The following is a 23,040-nucleotide window of genomic DNA, read 5'->3' as shown; positions in this document are numbered from 1 at the left end:
CCTGCAAGCAGACAGGACGCCTCTCTTCAGACGTGGACCTACAAGGCCGTGCTCATTACTCGATGACTAAGAAACAAACTCTGAAGATCCCTGTGTTCTGCCTCGACAGTAGATGCTGACTGCCAGGGACAAAACCCATCATGGTAATCATCATCAAACTGCACACATGCCTAGCATGTGTTAGCAGCTCCAGGAGTTTACAAAGGCGTGTGCCTTCCTCCAGAATATCGTCTTGGGTCCTAACTCCACTGCTACCGACCCACTGTTGCTAGACAGGGCATTCCCTTTTCCTAAGCTTCAGTTCCCCTTATGAAATAGGAGAGATCACCTACCTTCCCTCTAAGTCACAGGCTCTATCAATTATCTCACACAGAGCCCATAAACAAGGACCTGCTAAGAAAAGAGGCATCTGGGAAGGACTCACCAATTCACTTCCTGATGCTCTGTGCAAACGGAAAGGAAATAAGCATGGAGATCTGTCCTTCTGCTCACTGTATTATTATTGTATGGCAAAATCCTATCGAGGCACTTAAAGGAAAATGATACAAACTTCACTAACATATGAAGTTATTCAAAGAAGGCAGAATGGTGTTTGGATTTGCAACCAGGCAAACCAAGTTCAAGTTCTAACTCTGTCACCGAGCTGGTCTGGAATCTAGCCCATGGTCTGGGACACAAACAATGCCTCTGTCTTAGGTCCATTCTGGAGGTTAAGTGACATTTATATGGAGTCTCTGGCGCACAGCAGCATGGAATAGACAGAGGCCGCCTCCTCCCTTTTACACGACGAGACACCACTACGCAAACCACCTCTCCACTCCCTGTCCCAGCAGCCCTGGGAGCTAAATGAGTCGTTCCCAATACTCCTTTAGGGTGTTCGGGAAAACTGACTTTCATGTGAGAGCCTCTCTGTGTTGTTAAAGAAATACCTTATTAAGTCGTACACACTGATTCTTCTGGCTTATAAATTCCCTCTATTCAGACATGATGAGAAAGTAAAGAGGTGCTTATAAGAAAGAACAGCCAAGCACCAGCCTTCACACGACCTTTCCCATGCAGTGTTACATTTTCACCCATTAAAGAGAAGGGCCTCTCCCTTCCTCACTTAGCTTCTGGGAGAGTCATGACGACAAGCTTACGCTCCTCAAGCTTAACCATGCCTCCAAAAGCTGCTTACAAGCATTACTGAGCAATGCTTCTAGAACCAACACCAATTCCCAAGGACAGACACTGATGACTAGTGACAGTCAACCTGGTCCAAGGCAGATCCTCAGCTTCTGCTTTGATTCTCCTCCTCCACACCCGCTTGAGCAGAGCTGGGGTGGAACCTCGTGAACTCTGGGTGAGCACTCTCCCGCTGAACTACACTCCCAGCCCCTCGGCCAGCACCTGATGCCACTCTTTCCCTCACCTCTGCCCTTTAACCCACAGGATTAGGGCAAGTCCTATTTGCTGTAATAATGTCTAGAACACACCACCTGACACTCACGCGGCACTATCTACATGCCACGATCTGCCCTAAAATGAAATCATTTTCTTCATCCGACCAACTCTGTGACTCCAGTACTATTACTATCTCCACTTTGGAAAAAGCCTATGAAACATCCCTGGAATAGATCCCTCCCAAATACGCCACAAACCCTAGCTTCTTCCAAGAGACTGTATCAACAGGCTCCTCACTGGCACTGAACTCTTTGATTCTAAAGGCATCCTCCATGCCACCTTCACACTTATTTTTCTACAATGCTAAATTCACCACACTAGTTTTTTACAGGAGATATGCAAATTAAAATTAATCAGAACCTGGAAGCTATTTGTCTGTCCCCTTTGGACCCCTACATCATTCCTGGTTACCCACTTTCAGTCTCAAGAAAGTCTTCATCCTCCCCAAAACCTCAGAAGTGCCAGGTCCTCTCCAGACTGGCCTGGCAGAAATCCCTGCCCCTCCTTCAAAATTCTATGTGTCATTGACCTTAGCAAGCCTTCTCTGAGCACTCCACAATCTCCCTCTGGGTACCCATTAAAAGTCTATTTCCCCCAGTAGGGTGTGGGATCTGTGAGGGCAGAGTCCACTAGTACTAAACAATACAGATTTACAATGTGTTATGTTCATATAGCATGCGGTAGGCATTTAACGAGTATATGAACTGAAAAACAACCTGTTCCTAACTACAGCCCTCCTTCCAAATGGTGAAACATGTCACTGCTGCAAGTGCCTCCTTTCTGACTTCCCCAACCACCATCAGAACTCAAGGGGTTTATGATTCTTTTTAAAACCAGACCATCTTCACTCTAAATCATTTCATAAGACAACTACAAATTGTCCAATTCCCTAAGAGATAAGGAATTCTAATTATATGTTAAAGTTTTTATATATAATTTTCTTCTTCAGTGAATAATCCTACTAGAAAAAAAAATAATAATCCTAACTGGGGAAGTAGCAGGAGACCCCAGACCCAAGAGCCATTTCAGCCCAGTGGCAGCTTCACACAGTATGAAAATAATGTCTCAGGAGCTATAACTGATGTAGGTTCTCTAGGCAGCCTGAAAAATCCCTGGTTGCTGCAGACAGATCTATAAGCCTTCAAAACGCTCCACCACACACAGTTTGAATTACTGTTTTTCATTACAGATGTGCTTTCTACCAGACCCTGCTGTGAGATAAAGTGGAATTATAGCGGCATCACTAGCTACAGATGATTGAGAGATACACAGGGTTGTAATATACTTCTTGAACTTACAGACAGTAAGACATTTGCGAATCATAATGTGAGCAAGGACAGACTGAAAGAATAAGGTGTCATTTACCTGCAGATCACATAGATGAAAACTACCTTATCGTGTCTGTGAGAGGCTGAATCCCACATTAAATACTTGGGCTTGGAGAGCTGAAGTACAAGGACCATGGTGATAACGTCTATAGTCAAATAACATTCCTTATATAACTGATGAACACAAGGTAATTTCAGAAAACACTTTGCTAAAAGTAAATTTCATTTCCTTGGAGAGTGAACGGAAAGGTCAAGGACAAGCGTACTATCAAAGGGACAGAAGAGCCACTTATTTTAAGGGAAGTAGTTCAAGAGAGGGGGACAAAAAAACAGGATGAGGCTTCCAAAGCCCAGGATGGTGGCACACACCTATCATCCCAGCACTTAGGAGGCGGAGTCAGGAGGATCAGGAGTTCATGATTATGCTCGGCTATGTATCAAGTTCAAGACCAGTCTGAGCTACACGAGACCATCAGAGTATGAATATATTTGGTAACAGATCCTTTGTTGAGATAATTAAGGTAAGAATGAAGTTGTATGGATGGACTCCAACCTGATGTCTGGAGTCCATCGAAGAGATGATTAGGACACAGGAACACACAAAGAGGAGCCCATGTGAAGACACCAGAAGATGGCCATTTGCAAACCAAGGAGATTGTTCCTGAAGAAATCAACCCCACCAGCTTCTTTAGCTCAGACTTCCAGGCTCCAAGATTGTGAGAAATGAATGGTGTTGTGTAAGGCCTCCAGGCCTTGGTACTTTGTTATTGCAGCCCTCCACACTAATCTACAACAGTGAACCTGACAACGTCAACAAACAAAAACCAATTATTTCCATAGAACAGTGAGACAGTTGAAAACTGAAACAAAAAGAGAACTGCAATTTTCAAAAGGCCATTTACAATACCACCATAAACAGGACAAATTAAGGATAACTTTAATGTAAGTAGAAAAATAATGCCAGGCATGGTAGTTCACACCTGCAATCTAAGCAGCTGGGAAGCTGAAGCAGAGGATCACTTCAAATTTGAGGCCAACCTGGGTTATATAGTGGGGTCCAGGCTAGCCTGGGCTACAAAGCAAGACCCTGTCTCAAAAAGCAATGAAGGGCCAGGCGGTGATGGCGCACACCTTTAATCCTAGCACTCAGGAGGCAGAGCCAGGTGGATCTCTGTGAGTTCGGGGCCAGCCTGGTCTACACAGTGAGATCCAGGGAAGGCGCAAAGCTACACAGAGAGACCCTGTCTCGAAAAACCAAAAAAGAAAAAAGAAAAGCAATAAAGGAAGGGAGGGAAGGATTTCATTTTCCTATGTTTTAAATTAAGGAATGCTGATACCATCTCACCACACCTTTTTTTCCCCAGACAAGAGTCTCATGATGTAGACCAGGTTGGTCTTAAACTCAGAGACCCACCTGCCTCTGCATCCCTAGTGCAGGGATTAAAGGCATGGGACTACACTGATGATTCCACCCCGACCCCTTTTCTATCTAAATTGCAGGTCATGCAGCCTCTGAGGACACACCTGTTACCTCAGTGAATAAACACAAGGTCCTCAAGGTTTCTAGGACAGAATTCACCTGCCCTGGGATCACATGTGCAGACTGCCACTAGAAAATGACTATAGGCTTTTAAAGCCACTGGACCATCATTCTAACACCAGAATGAAGCTCACCAGAAAGCCTCTCTAATATAATGGAGATAATAGTCCCTCACTTATTTCCTCTTTTATGCTGTACTCTTCCCCTGCTGCTGCCAGAGAATAGTTTAAAAGCAGGAAGGAGGCCATGCCAGTATGAAGTCTCCCTGAAAGCAGGACGGAAGTAATTCAGGCTGATTAAGGCCAGCATGATTTCATAGCAGACAATCTCATTCTGGTAGAATTAAAGTGAGCTTTCCAGTATTTGCTCCCTATCAGCCTGTGTCAGTAGCCAAAAGAAAAGCAAGAAGATGTGTGGACACACACAAAAGAGACAGACTAGTCACAATGCACTTGTCTCACATGAGGTATTCATAACACTGAAAACAACCAAGACTGTGAGCTTCAGCTACATTGGTATTTACAAGAAATAGAATTCCAAAACTAACTAACCTCACTGCCAGCAAAAAAAATGACGCTTTGGCCCTTCATGTTTCTGAATTTGTTCTTTTTCATCTTGTACTGCTGGGCCAAGCCAGTGTCCTGTCTCTGAACCATCTTTCTCATGCCAGTGCTTTTGAACTTCTAGCCCACCTTCCATTCCTGGGCAACATGAAATCACCTTGCTTTGAAATGTTAAATGAAAACTATGTTCTAACCCACATGTGAGTGTCTGACATACACATAAACCTTGTTTAAGCACTAAAAGCCAATTTTGTCATTTACGATAGGTTATATAATATCTATGTTGTACAGTCTGAATCTACAAACCCTCATAGTCTCATTGTTAAGTAATCAATTTTATAATTCTCACAACTGATTTACAAAAGCACTTGGTTTCCAATACTTCTATACCCACATATCTATCTCACTGTAATTTGTACCCAAAATCTACCCAAAAACAGGACAGCCTGGGAGTGATGGCACACACCTATAATGCAGCATTCAGAGGCTAAGGCAGGAGATTTAAGGCTTCAAAGCCAGCCAAGCTACACATGAGTGCTGTGGGATGTCTCTTTACACTGTGAATATGTGTTGCTGATTGGTTGATGAATAAAGCAGTTTGGACAATGGTGAGGCAGAATAAGGTCAGGTGGTACATTAAAACTAGCGAGAGAGAAGAAAGGAGAGTATGGAGATGCTGCGAGCCACTACCAGGAGAAGCAAGATGTGAAAGTACCGGTAAGGCACAAAGCCACGTGGCAACTTATAGATTAATAGAAATGGGCTGAGTTAAGTTAGAAGAACTAGCTAGAGAGAGGCCTGAGCCATTAGGCCATAGAGTTTGCAAGTAATATAAGCCTCTGTGTGTTTACTTAGGTCCGAGCAGCTATGGGACCTGGTGGGACACAGGAAAACTTCTGACTACACATGAGATCATCTAAAAAAACAAAATAAGGGGACTGATGGAGCTAGAGAGGTGGCTCAGAAGTTAAGAGCACTGGCTGCTCTTCCAGAGGATCCAGGTTTGATTTGAAGCATCCACAAGGCGGTTCACAACCCTCTGTAACCCCAGTTCTAGGGGATCCAATACTCTCTTCCAGCCTTTGCTGGCACCAGACTCATATATGGTGTATACACATACATACAGAACAGACAAAACACCCATACACATAAAGTAGCAAAACTTAATAAATAAATAAATGGACTAGGTGAGAAGGCTCAGTAGTTAAGAGAACATCTGGCATTCAAAGGCACCAGTATGCACATGGTGCACACATACATACCCTCAATATCTCTCTATCTCTCTATCTATCTATCTATCTATCTATCTATCTATCTATCTATCTATCTATCTATATCTCTCTCTCTCCTTCCTTCCCTCCCTCCCTTCCTCCCTCTATCCCCCTCCACACACACTAAATAAATCTTTTTTAAAAATAACATAAAACAATAAATATAGACAGAGCAGCAGACACAAAAGGAAAAGGGGAAAAAGAGGAAAGGTGGGAAAGAAGGGAGGAATAAAGAAAAGATTTTGCCAGGCATGGAGGTACCTGCCTCTGAGTCCTGCATGGCGGTACCTGCCTCTGAGTCCAGCACTTGAGAAGCAAAGGCGGAACAATCAAAGCCCACCTCAGTTACATGCTGAACTCAAGGTCAGGCCTGAGCTAAACGAAATCCTGTCTTAGAAAACTAGAAATACATTTTTTCAAATGAGCTTCAAAAGCTGGGCGTGGTAGCACACACCTTTGAATCCCAGAACTTAGAAGGCAGGAGGAAGAGGCAGGTGGATCTCTGTGAGTTCGAGGCCAGATTGGTCTATATAATGAGTTCCAAAACAGCCAGAGCTACATAGAGAGGCCCTGTCTTAAGGGGAAAAAAAAAAAAAGAACTTAGAAAAAAAAAAAATTATACCAAAAAAATGGTCACTGCCACCACTGTGACTATGAAAGCTAGCTTCATCTCATCTGTTTTCCAGACAGGGTCTCACTCGTGCACCACTCTATCCTGTTTATGTAGTACTGGGCATTGGACCCAAGGCTCCCAGAGTGCAAGGCCAGCACTTTACCATCTGAGCAACATCCTCACCCCGTCTAATCTTTACGCTCTTATGATACAACTTTAACCTAGCCAACAGAAAATAGGGAAGGACAGCTAACACTTATTAACTATTTATTATGGAGGAGGCACCATGCTGAGTACTGTAACTCATTTAATTCTTCCTACAGTGCTCCAATCAGGCCATTAGATAAGTTTATTTGCTCAAGTGCAAGTCCGTATAAGGACTCCAGAATCAGATCTTAAACTAAAACTACAGCTATTAACCACTGTTGTATTTTATCCCAATTTGTTTGTTTGTTTTTTCAAGACAAGGTGTTTCTCTCTCTCTCTCTCTCTCTCTTTCTCTCTCTCTCTCTCTTTCCCTTTTTCCAGAGCTGAGGACTGAACCCAGGTCCTTGCCCTTGCTAGGCAAGCACTCTACCACTGAGCTAAATCCCCAACCCCAAGACAAGGTTTCTCTATGTAACAGCACTGGCTGTCCTCGAACTCACTGAGATCTGCCTACCTCTGCCTTCCAAGTGCTAGGATGAAAGGTGTGCACCACCACCGCCCAGCCCGAATGTTTTTACTACACTCTTCATGACAGAATTAAGAAAACATAGCATGGACATCCATGCACAAAAGGAAGGAGACTGGAGAGGTAGCTCAGTGGTTAGGAGCACTGGCTGATCTTCCAGAGTAGCCAGGTTTGGTTCCCAGAACCCACAAGATGGTTCACAGCTGTCTTTAGTTCTATAGAATCTGACGCCCTCTTCTGGCCTCCACAGGCTCGTCATGAACATGGTACACAGACCTACACATAACATAAATATAAATAAGTCTTTAAAAAAAATAATTAACTTGCCTTCATTGAGGGGGTAGGGGTCGGCAATAAAAATGAAAATCAGGGCCTTGAACACACAAGGCAAACACTTAGCCACAGCCACATCTTCACACCTTATACAAAAATTAACTGAACTAAATAGCTAAAAATAAAACAAACAAACAAAATCATACAGAATCTGAAAGAAGGCATAAGTGAAGTTTCACATTTTACAGCTATGCAAAAAGTTGTTAGTTATGAGCCAGGCAGATCTCTGTGAGTTCGAGGCCAGCCTAGGCTACAGAGTAAATTCCAGGAAAGGCACCAAAGCTACAAAGAGAAACCCTGTCTTGAAAAACAAAAAACAAAAAAACAAAACAAAAAAAAAAAGTTGTTAGTTGTGACATCAGAAGATGTATGGTGCAAAAAAAAAAAAAAAGATAAACTAGACCATCAAAATATAATATACTTATTCCACACAGAATAACTGCTAAGAGAAAAAAAGACAAACTAGGTACTGGGAGAAATATTTGCACACCATACATTCTTGAAAGGACTAGCATCCAGGATGAAAAACAGGCAAATGTGTGTATGTGTGTGTGTGTATGTTTACTCAACAGTTAAAAAAAAAAGATAACTTCCTTTTTTTAAGACACAGCCTCACTCCAAAGCCCTGGATAGCCTCTAAGTTGCTATTAGACCAGGCTGGCCTTGAACTCACAGAGATGCAGCACCTGTCTCTGCCTTCTGAGTGCTGAGATTAAAGGTGTGAATCACTACACCCAGCAAACAGCCCAGTTTTAAAGGTTTTTAAAAATATTTTCTTATCTGCGGGCAGTGGTGGAGCACGCCTTTAATCCCAGCACTCACTCGGGAGGCAGAGGCAGGCAGATCTCTGTGAGTTCAAGGCCAACCTGGTCTACAGAGTGAGTTGCAGGAAAGGCGCAAAGCTACACAAAGAAACCCTGTCTCGAAAAACCAAAACAAATAAAATAAATAAATAATAAATATTTTCTTTTATTTCATGTGTGTGTACCTGGTATGGATATGTGCACCACAAGTACACAGGAGCCCCCAGATGTCAGAATAGGCATCAGACCCCCTGGAACTGGAGTTACAGATGGGTGTGAGCCGCCATGTGAGTGTTGGGAACTGAACCCAGGTTCTCTGTATTAGCTGAGTGCTTTTACCTTCTGAGCCATCTTTCTAGCCCTGAAACCAACCAATTTTAAAATGGGCAAAATTATGAAAATTATGAAAAGGTAACTCACCAAAGAAAAAGTTGAGTATCATTAAGTATCATTGAGTCATTAGAGAAATGGAAATTAAAATGCTACTCCATAACTATTAAAATGGCTAAAAGATAGTGGAGACAGGGCTGGGAGGACTGCTCAGTGGTGAGTGCTGTCTAGCATGTATGAGACCTGTTTCCCAGGCCCCAAAAAAGAAAACAGCAGCAATACAAATGCTGGCATGGATACAGAACCACCAGTTACTGTATGTGGCTGGTGGGGATGCAAACTGGTGCAAGTACCCTAAAAAAGTATTATTGAAGGGGGGAGAGTGTGTGTAGGGGGGTGAGGGGTATGTGTGAGTTTGTGTGGTGGGGGGGTTGTGTGGCTCGTGTAGGGGGGGTGAGGAGTATGTGTGAGTTTGTGTAGTGTGTGTGTGTGTGTGTGTGTGTGTGTGTATGTGTAGTGAGGGGTATGTGTGAGTTTGTGCAGTGTGTGTGTGTGTGTGTGTGTGTGTGTAATGAGGGGTATGTGTGAGTTTGTGCAGTGTGTGTGTATGTGTGTGATGGGGGTATGTGTGAATTTGTGTGGTGTGGGTGTGGGTATGTGTGGTGAGGGGTGTGTGAATTTGTGTGGTGTGGGGGGGTGAGGGGTATGTGTGAGTTTGTGTAGTGTGTGTGTGTGTGTGTGGTGAGGGGTATGTGTGAGTTTGTGCAGTGTGTGTGTGTGTGTGTGTGTAGTGAGGGGTATGTGTGAGTTTGTGCAGTGTGTGTGTGTATGTGTGTAATGGGGGTATGTGTGAATTTGTGTGGTGTGGGTGCGGGTATGTGTGGTGAGGGGTGTGTGAGTTTGTGCAGTGTGTGTGTGTGTGTGTGTGTGTGTGTGTGTGTGTGTGTGTGTGATGGGGGTATGTGTGAATTTGTGTGGTGTGAGTGTGGGTATGTGTGGTGAGGGGTGTGTGAGTGTATATGTGACTGTGAGGGGGGTGGATAAGAGGTATGTCTGCATGCCACAGCACTCATGTAGAGATGAGAAAACAACTTTGTGAACTCAGTTTTCCCTCCCAACTTCCATGGGTCCCAGAAACCAAACACAGGTTGTCGGGCTTACACAGCCAACCCTCTTCCCACTGAGCATCCATCCCACCAGCCCTGGTAATATTTTTATAAAGCTAAACATGTGATTACAACACATACTAGGAATCTCACTCCTGGGTATTTACTCTAAGGAAATGAAGGCTTAAGTTTATATAAAAAACCTCTGCAAAGTTGTTCATAGCAATTCTATTCATAATTGCCAGAAACTGGAAAAGTCCAAATGATGTCTAGTAACAAATGGATGAAGAGCAAAACTGTAGCATCCATGAAGTAGAAGCCAACTCAGGGGAGTGAGGATGGACTACAGATCTCTACAGCCCAGGGGACGCTCACACACACCCTAAGTGAGGATGGACTACAGACTATACAGCCCGGGGGACGCTCACACACACCCTAAGTGAGGAGTGGACTGCAGATCTATACAGCATGGAGGAAGCTCACACATACCCTAAGTGAAAGAGGCCTGAGTCAACAGCCTATCAGATGATTCCATGAACATGACATTCAGGAAGACAAAAATGAATACCACTAGGATGGGAAAAGCACTCGGAAAGGGCTGTCTGTGGCCATGAGCCTGCTCTAGATTTCAACAATGATGACAGTCACAGAACTCTATGCATTCTAGAGACCCTAGCTCTAAATAAGCAAATCAGAATCCATACAAATTAGAATCCAAAGCTAATTTCACTATTAAGATAATTCTGAATACAATTTTAATTTTTAATCCTTCCATCCTGGCAAACTAAGAAAAGAATTTTTTAAGAGTTTTTTTTTTTTTTTTTTTTAAGATTTATTTATTTATTATGTATATTATACAGTGTTCTGCCTGGTCCCTGCAGGCCACAAGAGGACACCAGATCTTGTTACAGGTGGTTGTGAGCCACCACATGGTTGCTGAGAATTGAACTCAGGACCTCTGGAAAAGCAGTCAGTGCTCTTAACTGCTGAGCCATCTCTCCAGCCCCCAAGAAAAGAATTTTTTAAACTTTGAACTTTTAAGTAGACCATCTATATTTTAAAAAAAAAATCTCTCAAGAACAAAAGAAAGAAAAAAAAATATGCTGGACGGTGGTCGAGCATATCTTTAATTCTAGCACTTGAGAGGCAGGGGGCAGGTGGATCTCTGTGAATTCGAGGCCAGCCTGGTCTACAGAGCGAGTTCCAGGACAGCCAGGTCTACACAGAGAAACCCTGTCTTGAAAAAAGAAACAAACAAACAAAATCTCCCAAGGCTCAGAAAACAGAAAGGAGAAGAAGAGAAAGATTCAAAGAGCTAAAGATCCAGGGGCTGGAAAGATGGTTCAGCAATTAAGAGCATTGGCTGCTCTTGCAGAGGACTCAAGTTCAGTCCCAAGCACCCACATGGTGGCTGAGGATATCCAATAACTTCAGTTCAAGGGGACCCATTCTCCTCTTCTGGCCTCCACAGGCACTGTACACGGGGTGCACTTACATATAGGCAATACACTAATACACATACAATTAAAAATAGATAGATCTTTCAAAAGAAAAGAGATAAAGGTCCAGAGGCAAACAGCATCTCTGTACATCAGTATCTAACGCAGACATTAGCTCACAGCAGCTATGGCTGCCTGCAAAAGACCTACACAAGGGCAAAGCAGGGGACACTCCAGCAAAGGGGAAGCTGAGGGCTACTGACGGCTGATGGCTGCCGGCGAAGGAGAGTCAGTCTTCTTTACGGGGTACGGTCCCCTGGTAGGTCGAGCATCTCCATCCACAGTCTCTGCGACCCCCCCTTCAGTGTGTATGTGTGCATGTATGCGCACGAGCGTGTGTGTGTGTGTGTGTGTGTGTGTGTGTGTGTGTGTGTGTGTGTGTGTGTGTGTAAGCACCCACGCCACAGCACACATGTGGAGGACAGAGGTCAACTTGCAGTAGTCAGCTGTCTCCCTCCACCATAGAGCCCAGCATTTGCCCTGAGTTTGTCAGGCGGGGCAGCAAGCATCTTTCCCCCACCCTCTCCCTCACCAGCCTCTGGGAGACGCTTCAGCAAACTTGGTTGAGAGAACTAGCGTTATATGTGTTAGGCTGCACCATCTGGTGCATGAAACACATTCGGTATCTTTTTAAGCTTCTTTATAGTTGTGCTTATACCTTGCCTTGAAACGGCTGTTTAAAATGTGACCGATATGCAGAACCTGCAAGTGCTTAAAAGACAAGTGACTCGAGAATACTACAACCGACCAAAACCCTTCCTCACAGCGTCCCACTCCATCACGTGTCCTAGGTTTCCTGTGGAACACACTTTGTAATGAGGAGCCTGGAAATGGAACGTCTGCCTCTTTTATCCTCTCCTGTGACAAAAACAACACAGGAGAAGAACATCTAATATTGGCAAAAGCCGGGAAAGAAACCTAAAGACAATTTTGCATGGGAGCACATAAATTTCTTGAAGATAATTTGGAAAAAGACTCAAACACACACACACACACACACATACACACACACATACACACACACATGCCTTTTCCACTTCTAAGAATTCAAGTAAGAAATGAATCAGACTACTCAGGACAGCGTCACTGCAATAAGGAAAAACAGAAAGATAAAGACTATGTTAAATGGAATACTTAGTAACATTCAAAAAAGGAAGTTGTTGGAGCCGGGTATGATGACACGTCTTGTCATCTCAACTACACAAGAGGCTGGAGCAGGAGGACTACCTGAGCCCAGGAGTCTCAGAATAGCCTAGCCTGGGCAACACAGCCAAAGCCCCTGTCACAGAAACAAGGGAGGAAGTTAGGTGGGTGGGGAAGGGAAGGGAAGAGAAAAAGCAAGAAGCCATTTGAAATCTACGTCATGACTTTAGTCATGACTGCTGGAATTTCATTTTGATCTCCAAAGAACAGCTGAAAGATCGAGGTTTTTGTCCAATGACAATTATTCATGACAGAATGCTGTTTCAAACAAAGCAGAATATAAAATCATACATAATCCAACTTGGTTTGGTTTTTTGTTTGTTGAACAGGGTCTCGCTATTTAGCTCAGGCTAGCTTCCAACTCAAGCTCCTCCCCCTTTCAGCCCCTGAGTGCTACGGGATCTGTAATTGCTTCATGACCTTTACTCCTTTCACTTTCTTTTTTTTTGTTTGGTTTTTCGAGACAGGGTTTCTCTGTGTAGCTTTGCGCCTTTCCTGGATCTCGCTGTGTAGACCAGGCTGGCCTCGAACTCACAGAGATCCGCCTGGCTCTGCCTCCCGAGTGCTGGGATTAAAGGTGTGCGCCACCACCACCCGGCTCCTTTCACTTTCTAACTTTTTGGTTTTGGCTTTTAAAAAGTCTCACTAGTTATCCCAGACTGACCTTGAACTCTATAGATTCTCTTGCCTCAGCCTTGGAATGCTCAGATTTCAAGCATGCCCCACCATGCCTGGTTAAAGTTTGCTTGTCTGTTATCATCCTAGTAACAGAACTTTACTGTTCTAGAACCGTTATAAAGGTAGACTTATTTACCGTTTATGTGTATGAGTGTGGGGCCACTGTGTGTGTACGGTGCCCACAGAAGCCAGAAGAGGCCACTGCATCCCCTGGAACTGGAGTCATAGGCAGCTTTGAACCACCATGTGGATGCTGGGAACTGAACCTAGGTCTTCCAGAAGAGCAGTAAGTGCTCCTAACCTCTGAGCCATCTGTCCAGCCCTACAGTTCTATACACCAATTTGTCTTTATCACAGTACTAACCCCAAAGGAGCCACAACTGCCTGGAGGCAGAAGATCAGCGATAATGGTGCTTCCCTCATCCCACCACCCTGTTTGAATTATGAACCATTTCTTAAAAAGATTTTGTTTTCTACTTACCATGGAGCACTTCTCCAGCACTTCCTTCTGGAACTTCAGAAATCTTTCCTGAACTTCAACTTCATTGAGAAAAAAGGCCAGGAAGTGAGTGAAGGGCTGCCTCCTTCTGAATGTGTCCAGGAGAACATCAACCCGCGTTCGGGCTGAAATTACGCCATTTCGATGCTGACCAGTGATCACTTCATGCAAAGAAAAAAAAAAAACATTACCAGGCTCAAGAACCCACAGTGCTTGACAGGTAGACGCCATCTGACACTATCATCTCTGGGGATCTATCTGAAAGGGCTCCCTCCGATCACGGATATAGCAGTGGCGCCAAGGCGAAGAAAACTGCTAGTGAAGTCAATGTAAACAGAATACACTGAAAATGGAGTATCTGAGGCTGGGGAGGTAGCCTGTCAGTCAAGTGTTTACACCACAAGAGTTAAGACCTGAGTTTGGGTCCCTAAAACCCAAATAACAATTGGGTGTGGAGAGCACATCCGTAATTCCAGTGCTTGGGAGGCAAGGGACAGAGGGGTCCTGGGACTCACTGGCCAGTTAGTCTGGCCAGATCAACAAGTTTCAGGTTCAGTGAGAGACACTATCTCTAAAATAAACAAATAATAAAGTATTAAGACGGAGATCAACTGAGGAAGAAAAACACTTGATATCAACCTCTGGCTTCCACATGCACAGATGCATGCATACCCACAGGAACACGTGAACACACACTACACACACAGGAACGTGTGCACGGCTCTCTCTCTCTTTCTCTCTCTCTAAGTATCTTAGCCAGGAATGGTAGCACATGCCTACAATCCAAGCACCTGGGAGGTAGAGGCAGAAGAATGAGGAGCTCAAGGTCAGCCTCGGCTACACGGTGAATTTAAGGTCAGTCTGGGCCACATGACACCCTGTCTAAAAAGAGAGGGGTTGGGGGACCAGTGAGATGCTCACTGTTGTCAAGCCTGACGACCTAAGTTCAACCCCAGAACCCACATACTGGAAGGAGTCAACGCTGGTAGATTGTCCTCTGAGCTCCACACACATGTCATGGCACTCTATGTACCCACACACGGACACAGACATACACACACAGAGAGAGTAAATAAATATAATTTAAAAAATTGGAAGGTTGGGTACATTTCTGCACATCTGTAATAAATAAATCAAAGCAATTAGTGCAAACATAAATTATGTCTGTCTTACCAATCTCTCCTCCATGTCCAGGTTTAGGGACGTTAATAGATGTTTTAGTCTCCACTTCAATTTTCTTCTTGGTATCCCCTCTCTTTCCAACTATGTGTCTAGAATATGAAAAAAAAAAATACATGTTTAAGTTCCACATGACCAGAGACACTCCCTAATAGAAATACACTTCAGTGAAAGTGCAGTATTAGTAGAGAGGACTGCAAGTCACCAAGCTTTATATAGAACATGCTCCCTTCACTCCCAGGCAATTGATGCCATCACTGACTCAGTGTGGAAACAGAAGACCCATGGCAGCAGGCAGGGCACTGTCAGCAGTGGCTGGGAGCTCACATCTTATCTACAAACACGAGGCAGAGTGTAAGTAAGACTGCGCCTGGTGTGGGCTTTTGAAACTTCAAAGCCCAGCCGAAGTGGCACACCTCCTCCAACAAGGCCACACCTCCCAATCCTTCCTAAACAGTCCACCCACTGGGAACCAAACACTCAACTATATGAGCCTATGGGGACCATTCTCATTCAAAACACCACAAAGGGTAAAGAGCTTTGAAAAGAGATCAGGAGTTACCATTCAGATAGTCGATAGAGCACAAAAAGAACCATGCTTCCTGAGATCTGGAATCAGCATTCAGAAGGCTGAGGCAGGAAGACCACTAGTTCAAGACTAGCCTGGGATACACACACAGAGAGAGAGAAAGAGAGAGAGGAAGAAAAGAGGAGAAACAGGAAGTAAACATGTGACCCTAAATTAAGTACAGCACATACTCATGTTTTAAGAGATTTCACCACAAATATATAATATTGTTATTGTCATACATATTATATACTGTAAGTTTTTGTTCGTGTACAGGTTTGAATACTAACAATCTGATAACTCACAGCAACCAGATTGGAGACAACTTTCAACCTCCCCCTGCAAATGGGACAAACCCGTGACAACTCCTACCAGCCCCTCCCAGCCATCATCTACCCCATTTCAGCCATTTACTCCTGACTGGTTTATAGTCTTCGCCTGGGCCTCTAGTATAAATAATCCTGACAAGCCAAGGTTATCTTCCAGAAGCCACAGTATTGGAAGTGCTAACATGAATGAGACTACTGGATCCCAGGAGAGGAGTTGCAGAGTCTATACAGCACTATCACAGGATGATAAAGTCAATGTTATTTCACCTTCTACAATTTCAATTACACACCCAACACCACAGGTAACTGTATCTAAAACTATTCTTTTAGCGAAGTGTTTGGGAACTGAACCTGAGACCTCACACATACTTCACTGTTTGAGCTAGCTCCCAGCCCTTAGTCAATTGTCTTTACATGGAATAATAAAGCCTAATCATTTCCACTAAGATCTGCTGTAATAGGTCAGCTTTTTTCAACAATGAGATGTTCAGCTGGGGATACAGCTCAGTGGTAGAGCACTTATCCGGCAATGTGCCAAGATGCCCTGGGTTTCATCCCAAGCCCTGCAAAACCTTGACCCACAGAAATGAAATAAGAAATCTTATGGCGTACATGTGGTGCACACCTGTAATCTCAGCAGCTGGGAGACTGAAGCAGGCAGACTGCGGGTTCCAGGTCAGCCTGGGCTATATGGAGCCCTATTAGAAGGGGAGGGGGAAGAAGAAAGGAAAGGGTGGGGGTCAGGAGGTCTCTTCTCAGCGAATGTCACCTACTAATTAGGACCTAGTAGGACCAACATCTGATCTAATATCCGTGTGTTCACCAGGAACACAAGCACTTAAGAGTCTACAGAATCCAAAAGGCCATCAGGAGAATTAGACATTAAGGAACTTTCACACACCTCGGCAGTAGGACCTATGTACAGTGAGACATGTTACACTCATTTTGTTTTTCAGGAAGCTGAGTCATGTCATTCTGAAATCATGTCTCCTAGGAGAAAATGTCATCAGAGCCTAGGAAGACAGTGAGTGAGCTGTCACGGTTGGCTTTGCTTTCCCATCTGGCTACATTCAAGGAGAATTTTGTCCACAGTAGGTATTTCAGAATGTTCTCAAGGAAGAAACTATTAGAGTTCAAATGCATTTGATTCCATATTTGTAGCTTTCCTCTGAGTGGACCTAACTGATCCAGTTTAACAGGAAAACAGCATGGCTGATGGACTTTTTAGACCAGCTGATCTTCCCAGGCAAGTCCAAAAGAAGCCAGTTAGCTTCTGGCAGCATTCTATTAGTGGTTAGTGTGGGGGAGACCATGAGAGAGCATGCACACAAGCACATGCTGAAGTGACCAGAAGTCCATAAGCGATTCACAACAGTGATCCTCGAAAAAGCACAACAGTCTCAGTAAGGCACTAAGGATAAATGGAACAGACAAGTTCCCGCCTCCAAGAGGCTTCCCATCTGCAGAGGGGGCAACAGGCAACACACCAATACATACAAACACAGACTATGATAAGTGCTACAAACCACAGGCAGAGGTATCATAAAAACACACAGTAGGATTATCAGTGACTGGGAGGGATGGCTGGGGTCAAATCAAGCTTTTCTAGGAAGGAGAATAGAACCAGGTAAGAAAGAGGAAAGAGTGAGGCAAAAGGCACACCACACACATAAATTCAGAGGCTGGAAAAAACACAGCACATATGAGGAACTGAAAATACCAGTTGGGAGTTCTAACCTTGAACACAAGGCAGAGAGAGACCTAAAGCAAAGAGAAAATAAAAGTAGAATCAGCTAGGGCATATTCATGATTTTGGCCATGACTTTAACGACCCAGAACGCCATCTCTAGTGGAAAACCACCGACAAGAGTTCTTAAATGTATGATTAGTGTGAATGTGTGTACACCTAAGTGCATCTGTGGGCACGCCCACCACAGCACATTACATGGAGGTCACAGAAAAACTCCATGAAGTCAGTTCCCACCTTCCACCTCTACAAAGGTTCCAGGATGAAACTCGGGTAGCCAGGCCTGTGTGCTAAGTGCCTTTTCTTGCTGAGCCATCTCAGAACCCCACAGAGGGCTTTTCAGCAGAAGCGGTAAAAGAATCAGATTTCCCTTTTAAAAAGATCATTCCGAGCCTGTGGAGGTAATGCACATCTGTAACCTCAGCAAATGGAAGGCTGAGGCAGGAGGATCAAGAGTTCCATGTCAGTCTTAACTATAAAGCAAGACCAAAAAAAAAAAAAAAATGAAAGCTAGAGAAATGGCTCAGTGGTTAAAAGCACTGACTGCTCTTCCATAGGACCTGGCTTAGATTTCTAGCACTCACAAGGAGGCTAGTAACTCCAGGTCCAGGGAATGCCTGGACCTGGCCTCCACAGGCACTGCATACACACAGTGTATGAACAGACAGACATGTAAGACGACTCACATTAAAAACAAATCTCAAAAAAATTGTTTCTAAATCATACCACTTTCAATGTGAAGGACTAAGAAGAAAGCAGGAGCCGGGTGGTGGTGGCAAACACCTTTAATCCCAGCACTCGGGAGGCAGAGGCAGGCGGATCTCTGTGAATTCAAGGCCAGCCTGGGCTACAGAGTGAGTTCCAGGAAAGGCACAAATCTACACAGAGAAACCCTGTCTCAAAAAAACAAAAAAACAAAACAAAACAAAAAAACAACAAGAAGAGAGCAGGAAAGACCATTACAGTTATTTTAAGAAATCCACAGAGAGACTGAAGAGATGCTCAGTGATTATTGCACTTGCTCTTGCAGAAGACCTGGGTTCAGTTGTCAGTATCCACACCACATGGCTCACAACTACCTGTTACCTCCAGTTCCAGAGGATTCAACAAATTCTTCTATCCTCCTTAGGCACCACACACAGGTAGTGTACATACATACACACATGTAAATATTCACACAGACATATTAGATAAATATTTTTTTAAAAAAGACATCCATAGGAAAAAAGAGGTAGCAGTGAAAATAAGGGTAAATGGTAGCTCCAAAGGGCATTTAAAAGTGAAAGCCGGCTGGGCGGTGGTGGCGCACGCCTTTAATCCCAGCACTCGGGAGGCAGAGCCAGGCAGATATCTGAGTTCGAGGCCAGCCTGGACTACCAAGTGAGTTCCAGGAAAAGGCGCAAAGCTACACAGAGAAACCCTGTCTCGAAAAACCAAAAAAAAAAAAAAAAAAAAAAGTGAAAGTCAACAGGATGTGGCCATAAACACAGGATGATTACATTAATCTGTAATCAGTCCTGTGACATTTGAGGACCCAAAATACTGAACTCCTTTGTCATCAGTAATCAAGCATCACAGGAAGTGTAGAAGACTGAAGAGCTGGCTTCCTGCTGAGCTTCCTGGAAGTACTGTCCCTGGAAGCCGATGGGGAACTCACTCACTTGTAGAGCACACTCGGCGCACTGACGGTGGCCCGGAATCCTTGAGGGGTCTGCTCCACCTCGTAGGCGTCGCAGGGCTCATCAGAATACTCCATGGAGTCTGCAAAGAGACCACAGCATCTCTGAACGGGGCTGCTCAGTGGAAACCGCCTCCTCCCAGCCGCCAATCACTCTCGGGGCTTAAGAAGGCAGGAAGGCGTGCAAAGAACAGCTGCTTTAGCATCCCCCCGAGTCTGCTCAGAAGACATAGAGTGAAAAGAACATGGTGGTTATTTGAAATCCTTCAGTCTCAGAACCTTGGGAAAGCAGTATTTAGTTGTTTCCTCTTAGAAAGTTAAGATGCTGAAACAACATGTTTTACTGTTATTCTATTGAGATGAAGTTCACACAATAGGAACTCACCCTTTCAAAGTCTAGAAGTTAGTACTTTTTAAGTACTAGGGCACAGAACTACTTGAATGAATTATTAATAAATAAGGAAGATACTAGGAGGATTTCTTCCTTAAACCTCAACATAGAGAAAAGAGAGACCAGGCAGAGTGACACGTGCCTGGAGGAGTGCCAACGTTTAAGAGGCTGAGGCAGGAAGAGTACTAGCCTGAGCTACATAATAAGGAGAGAGACACACACAAAGAATCAGAATGAAAAAATGGAGCTCAAGGCTCAAGGCTGACAGCACACAGTAAGAAGGATCACAGGGGAAAGTGAGCCCCAAAGTTAAGGTCCAGTGGAAACCCTTAGGAACCAAAAAGGGAAAGCTGCAAAGAACCTAAGAGGCCCTGTTTATGCATTAAACCTAACCACATGGTCATTACCCTGAAAGTATTTATAACCCATCTCAACTATTGATCTTATTTACAAAATAACCATATGTAAAATAAAGTTAGGCCGGGCGGTGGTGGCGCACGCCTTTAATCCCAGCACTCGGGAGGCAGAGGCAGGCGGATCTCTGTGAGTTCGAGGCCAGCCTGGGCTACCAAGTGAGTTCCAGGAAAGGCGCAAAGCTACACAGAGAAACCCTGTCTCGAAAAACCAAAAAAAATAAATAAATAAATAAAGTTAGGTGTGTCTCTGGAACTGTCAATGCATGACTACAAAGAAGAAAGAAAAATAACATAATAACAACAGTTAACATTATCTGACACTGAACTAAATCCTTCACATGTTTATTTCAATAGCTCTTATTCTTAGCCAGGCATGGTGGTACACACCTTTAATCCCAGCACTCAGAGTCAGGAAGATCTCTATTAGTTCATAGCCAGCCTGGTCTACACAATGAGTTCCAAGACAACCAGAGCTACATAATAGAGAGACTCTGTCTCAAAAAAACAAAAAAATGCTGGGCCGTGGTAGTGCATGCCTTTAATCTCAGCACTCAGGAGGAAGAGGCAGGTGGATCTCAGAATCTATAGAGTGAGTTCCTGGACAGTCAGGGATACACAGAGAAATCCTGTCTTAAAATAAATAAATAAATAAATAAATAAATAAATAAATAAATAAATAATAATAATTTATATTCTTTTACAATTTCACAGGTAAAGGAGCTTAATTTTGGCACAGAATATTAAAAGTTAATAGTAATAACTAGCTGCAATTACTTCACATGGGGGCTTTGCAGTTAGCAGCCCTTAATGTTCTTGCAGCTGACCTGAGTTCAGTTTCCAGGACCCACACTGGGTAGCTCACGATCACCTGTAACTCCAGCTCCAGGAGATCTAACACCCTCTTCAGGCTGCTTTGGGTACCCCATGATCACGTCTATATATCCACATCCACACACACACACACACACACACACACACACACACACACACAATCGTTAAAAGTAATAATGAATAAAATTACTCCTCATGGCATTTAAGCCTCTGTACAGATGAAATCTATCTCAACATAGGAAATGCAACCAAGAATGCCTCATCTGAGATCAGCTTTGCCAGGAGCCCTGAACAGCAATAAAACAAAGAATTGCTGACCTAAAAGCAAGTAGGATTACCTCGATAGTAAGCCTCATCTTCTTCATGCTGATAATTTTTTTCCTGGATGGGATTCTTCCTATAATTCCGTCCATCGAATGTTATAATCTGTGGGCGCAGAACATCCATGACACTGTCTCCAAATGATAGTCTAGTAGAGTCCTGAAAAATAAATCGTCCTTTTACCATTTTTTTTTTTAGAATTAGAAATGAAAGGTTAGGTCAGTAAGATGGCTGAACAGGTAATGGCACTGGTTCCCAAGGTTAATGACCCGCGTGGTGGAAGGAGAAGACTCCTACAGTTGCCACACAGGCAGACAAAATAAATAATGTAATTTAAAAAATTAAATAAAAACCTCCATTAGATGGACCATTATGTAGGCCCGAATGGACGTAACTGGGCGGTAGTTCATAGCACATCCTAAGTAAAAATAGTGTCACTTTCCGCTGGCCGGCCACTGTGTGTAAGCTCTCAGAAGGCAAGGACTGCCTTCTCCACCATCCTATTACACCTCTGACTCACTCCAGACAGCCATTTGTAATCTATGTATCAGCCCTCCCATAAGAGGCATTGGTAGTATACAGCCTGCCAGTGACTTTGAGAGACTACAGGTATCTTTAACCTAAGCGGATGCAGTCTTGATATTTATTTAACCATGTGCAAAGTGCTTCATTCTTTCTTTTCAATATAATAACACAATGAGTAATCATTCATACAATACCCATGGAAGAGCGCTAAGTGCTTTTAAAGGTGCTAGAAATACACACCTAAGCAATCAGACCTAATTTCCCTATCAAAGTACAACTACCCTTTTCAGACCAACACATTGGTGAGAAGGAAGTTTCTGGAGGTCACTGCCCAACGGACTGCATCACCTACTGAGAAAAGTGAAGCTTCTAGTCACCACCTGAATCAACAGTTAGGAAACAAAGGCTCCTTATGAACTAGCGGTGGTTAAGTTCAACCCATGTTCCCATGACAGGGGGCTGAGTCTTCAAGCCCATGTACTTAAAGGGGCCAAAGAAGCCATAGCAATCCCTTCCAGATAAATGCTTGGTCCAACCCTCTACCGGGTCGGTCGCTAAGCGGTAGCCGCTCGCACAGAACCAAGGTGAGGGTTTGTGCTTCTGAGAACACAGAAAGTCAACGTGGACGAGAGGGTGCAATTATCAACAGTCTTGGGACACCCTGGTGTGCTATTCTTTACCATCCCCTCCCCACTTCAACAAACAAGCGCTTGTACAAAAGTCGTCTTTATATAGGGTACGGGCCCTGAGCGCGAGGCTGGCTGTGATGCATGCTCCTCTACCTTTCCCGCGCAGCTCCAGGCAGAGAGGCTGCGCAGAAGGGCGGAACCCCCCCCCCAGCCCTGTGTCTCGGGGGTTTGGAGAGGGAGAGGTATCTATGTCTTCGTGTAATTATCGTTTCCTGGGAGGAGCTGAAGTCCTGAATCGAAGAAGTAAACAAAGAACCCCTACGCCAGAGGCAGGGATCATACAACACCAACCGCGTGGCAGCAAGATAACCCGGACCACGCGAAAAAATAACCAGGTGGGAGCCACCCGGAAGTGCTCCCCGAAAAGGCTCGCTCTCGCCCAGCCCCGGCCACGCCCTCGCTGCGCAGGCGCGATAGCGCCGCCCTAGGATTTTTTTTTTTTTTCCCCACAGCCACAGGGGCGGGCACACGCCCGCCATAAAAT

General features: G+C 44.2%; 1 protein-coding gene across 8 annotated transcripts in view; it reads right to left on the bottom strand.

The window, feature by feature from the left end:
• Positions 1-23,040, bottom strand: part of Ascc1 (activating signal cointegrator 1 complex subunit 1) — a 96,328-nt gene that overhangs the window by 72,306 nt on the left and 982 nt on the right. For 4 of the 8 annotated variants that reach the window (XM_028886136.2, XM_028886135.2, XM_028886139.2 and 1 more), the window contains exons 2-6: positions 21,360-21,501; positions 19,367-19,466; positions 17,696-17,719; positions 15,056-15,153; positions 13,865-14,043 (exon numbers count right to left, since the gene is read on the bottom strand). In XM_028886136.2, the coding sequence (XP_028741969.1) occupies positions 13,865-14,043; positions 15,056-15,153; positions 17,696-17,719; positions 19,367-19,466; positions 21,360-21,501 (543 nt within the window). The other 4 variants (XM_028886137.2, XM_028886142.1, XM_037200036.1 and 1 more) reach the window with 3 other exon arrangements.

Source organism: Peromyscus leucopus, chromosome 16_21, assembly GCF_004664715.2.
Source record: "Peromyscus leucopus breed LL Stock chromosome 16_21, UCI_PerLeu_2.1, whole genome shotgun sequence".
NCBI lineage: Eukaryota > Metazoa > Chordata > Mammalia > Rodentia > Cricetidae > Peromyscus > Peromyscus leucopus.
This window is presented reverse-complemented; position numbering and strand designations above follow the sequence as displayed.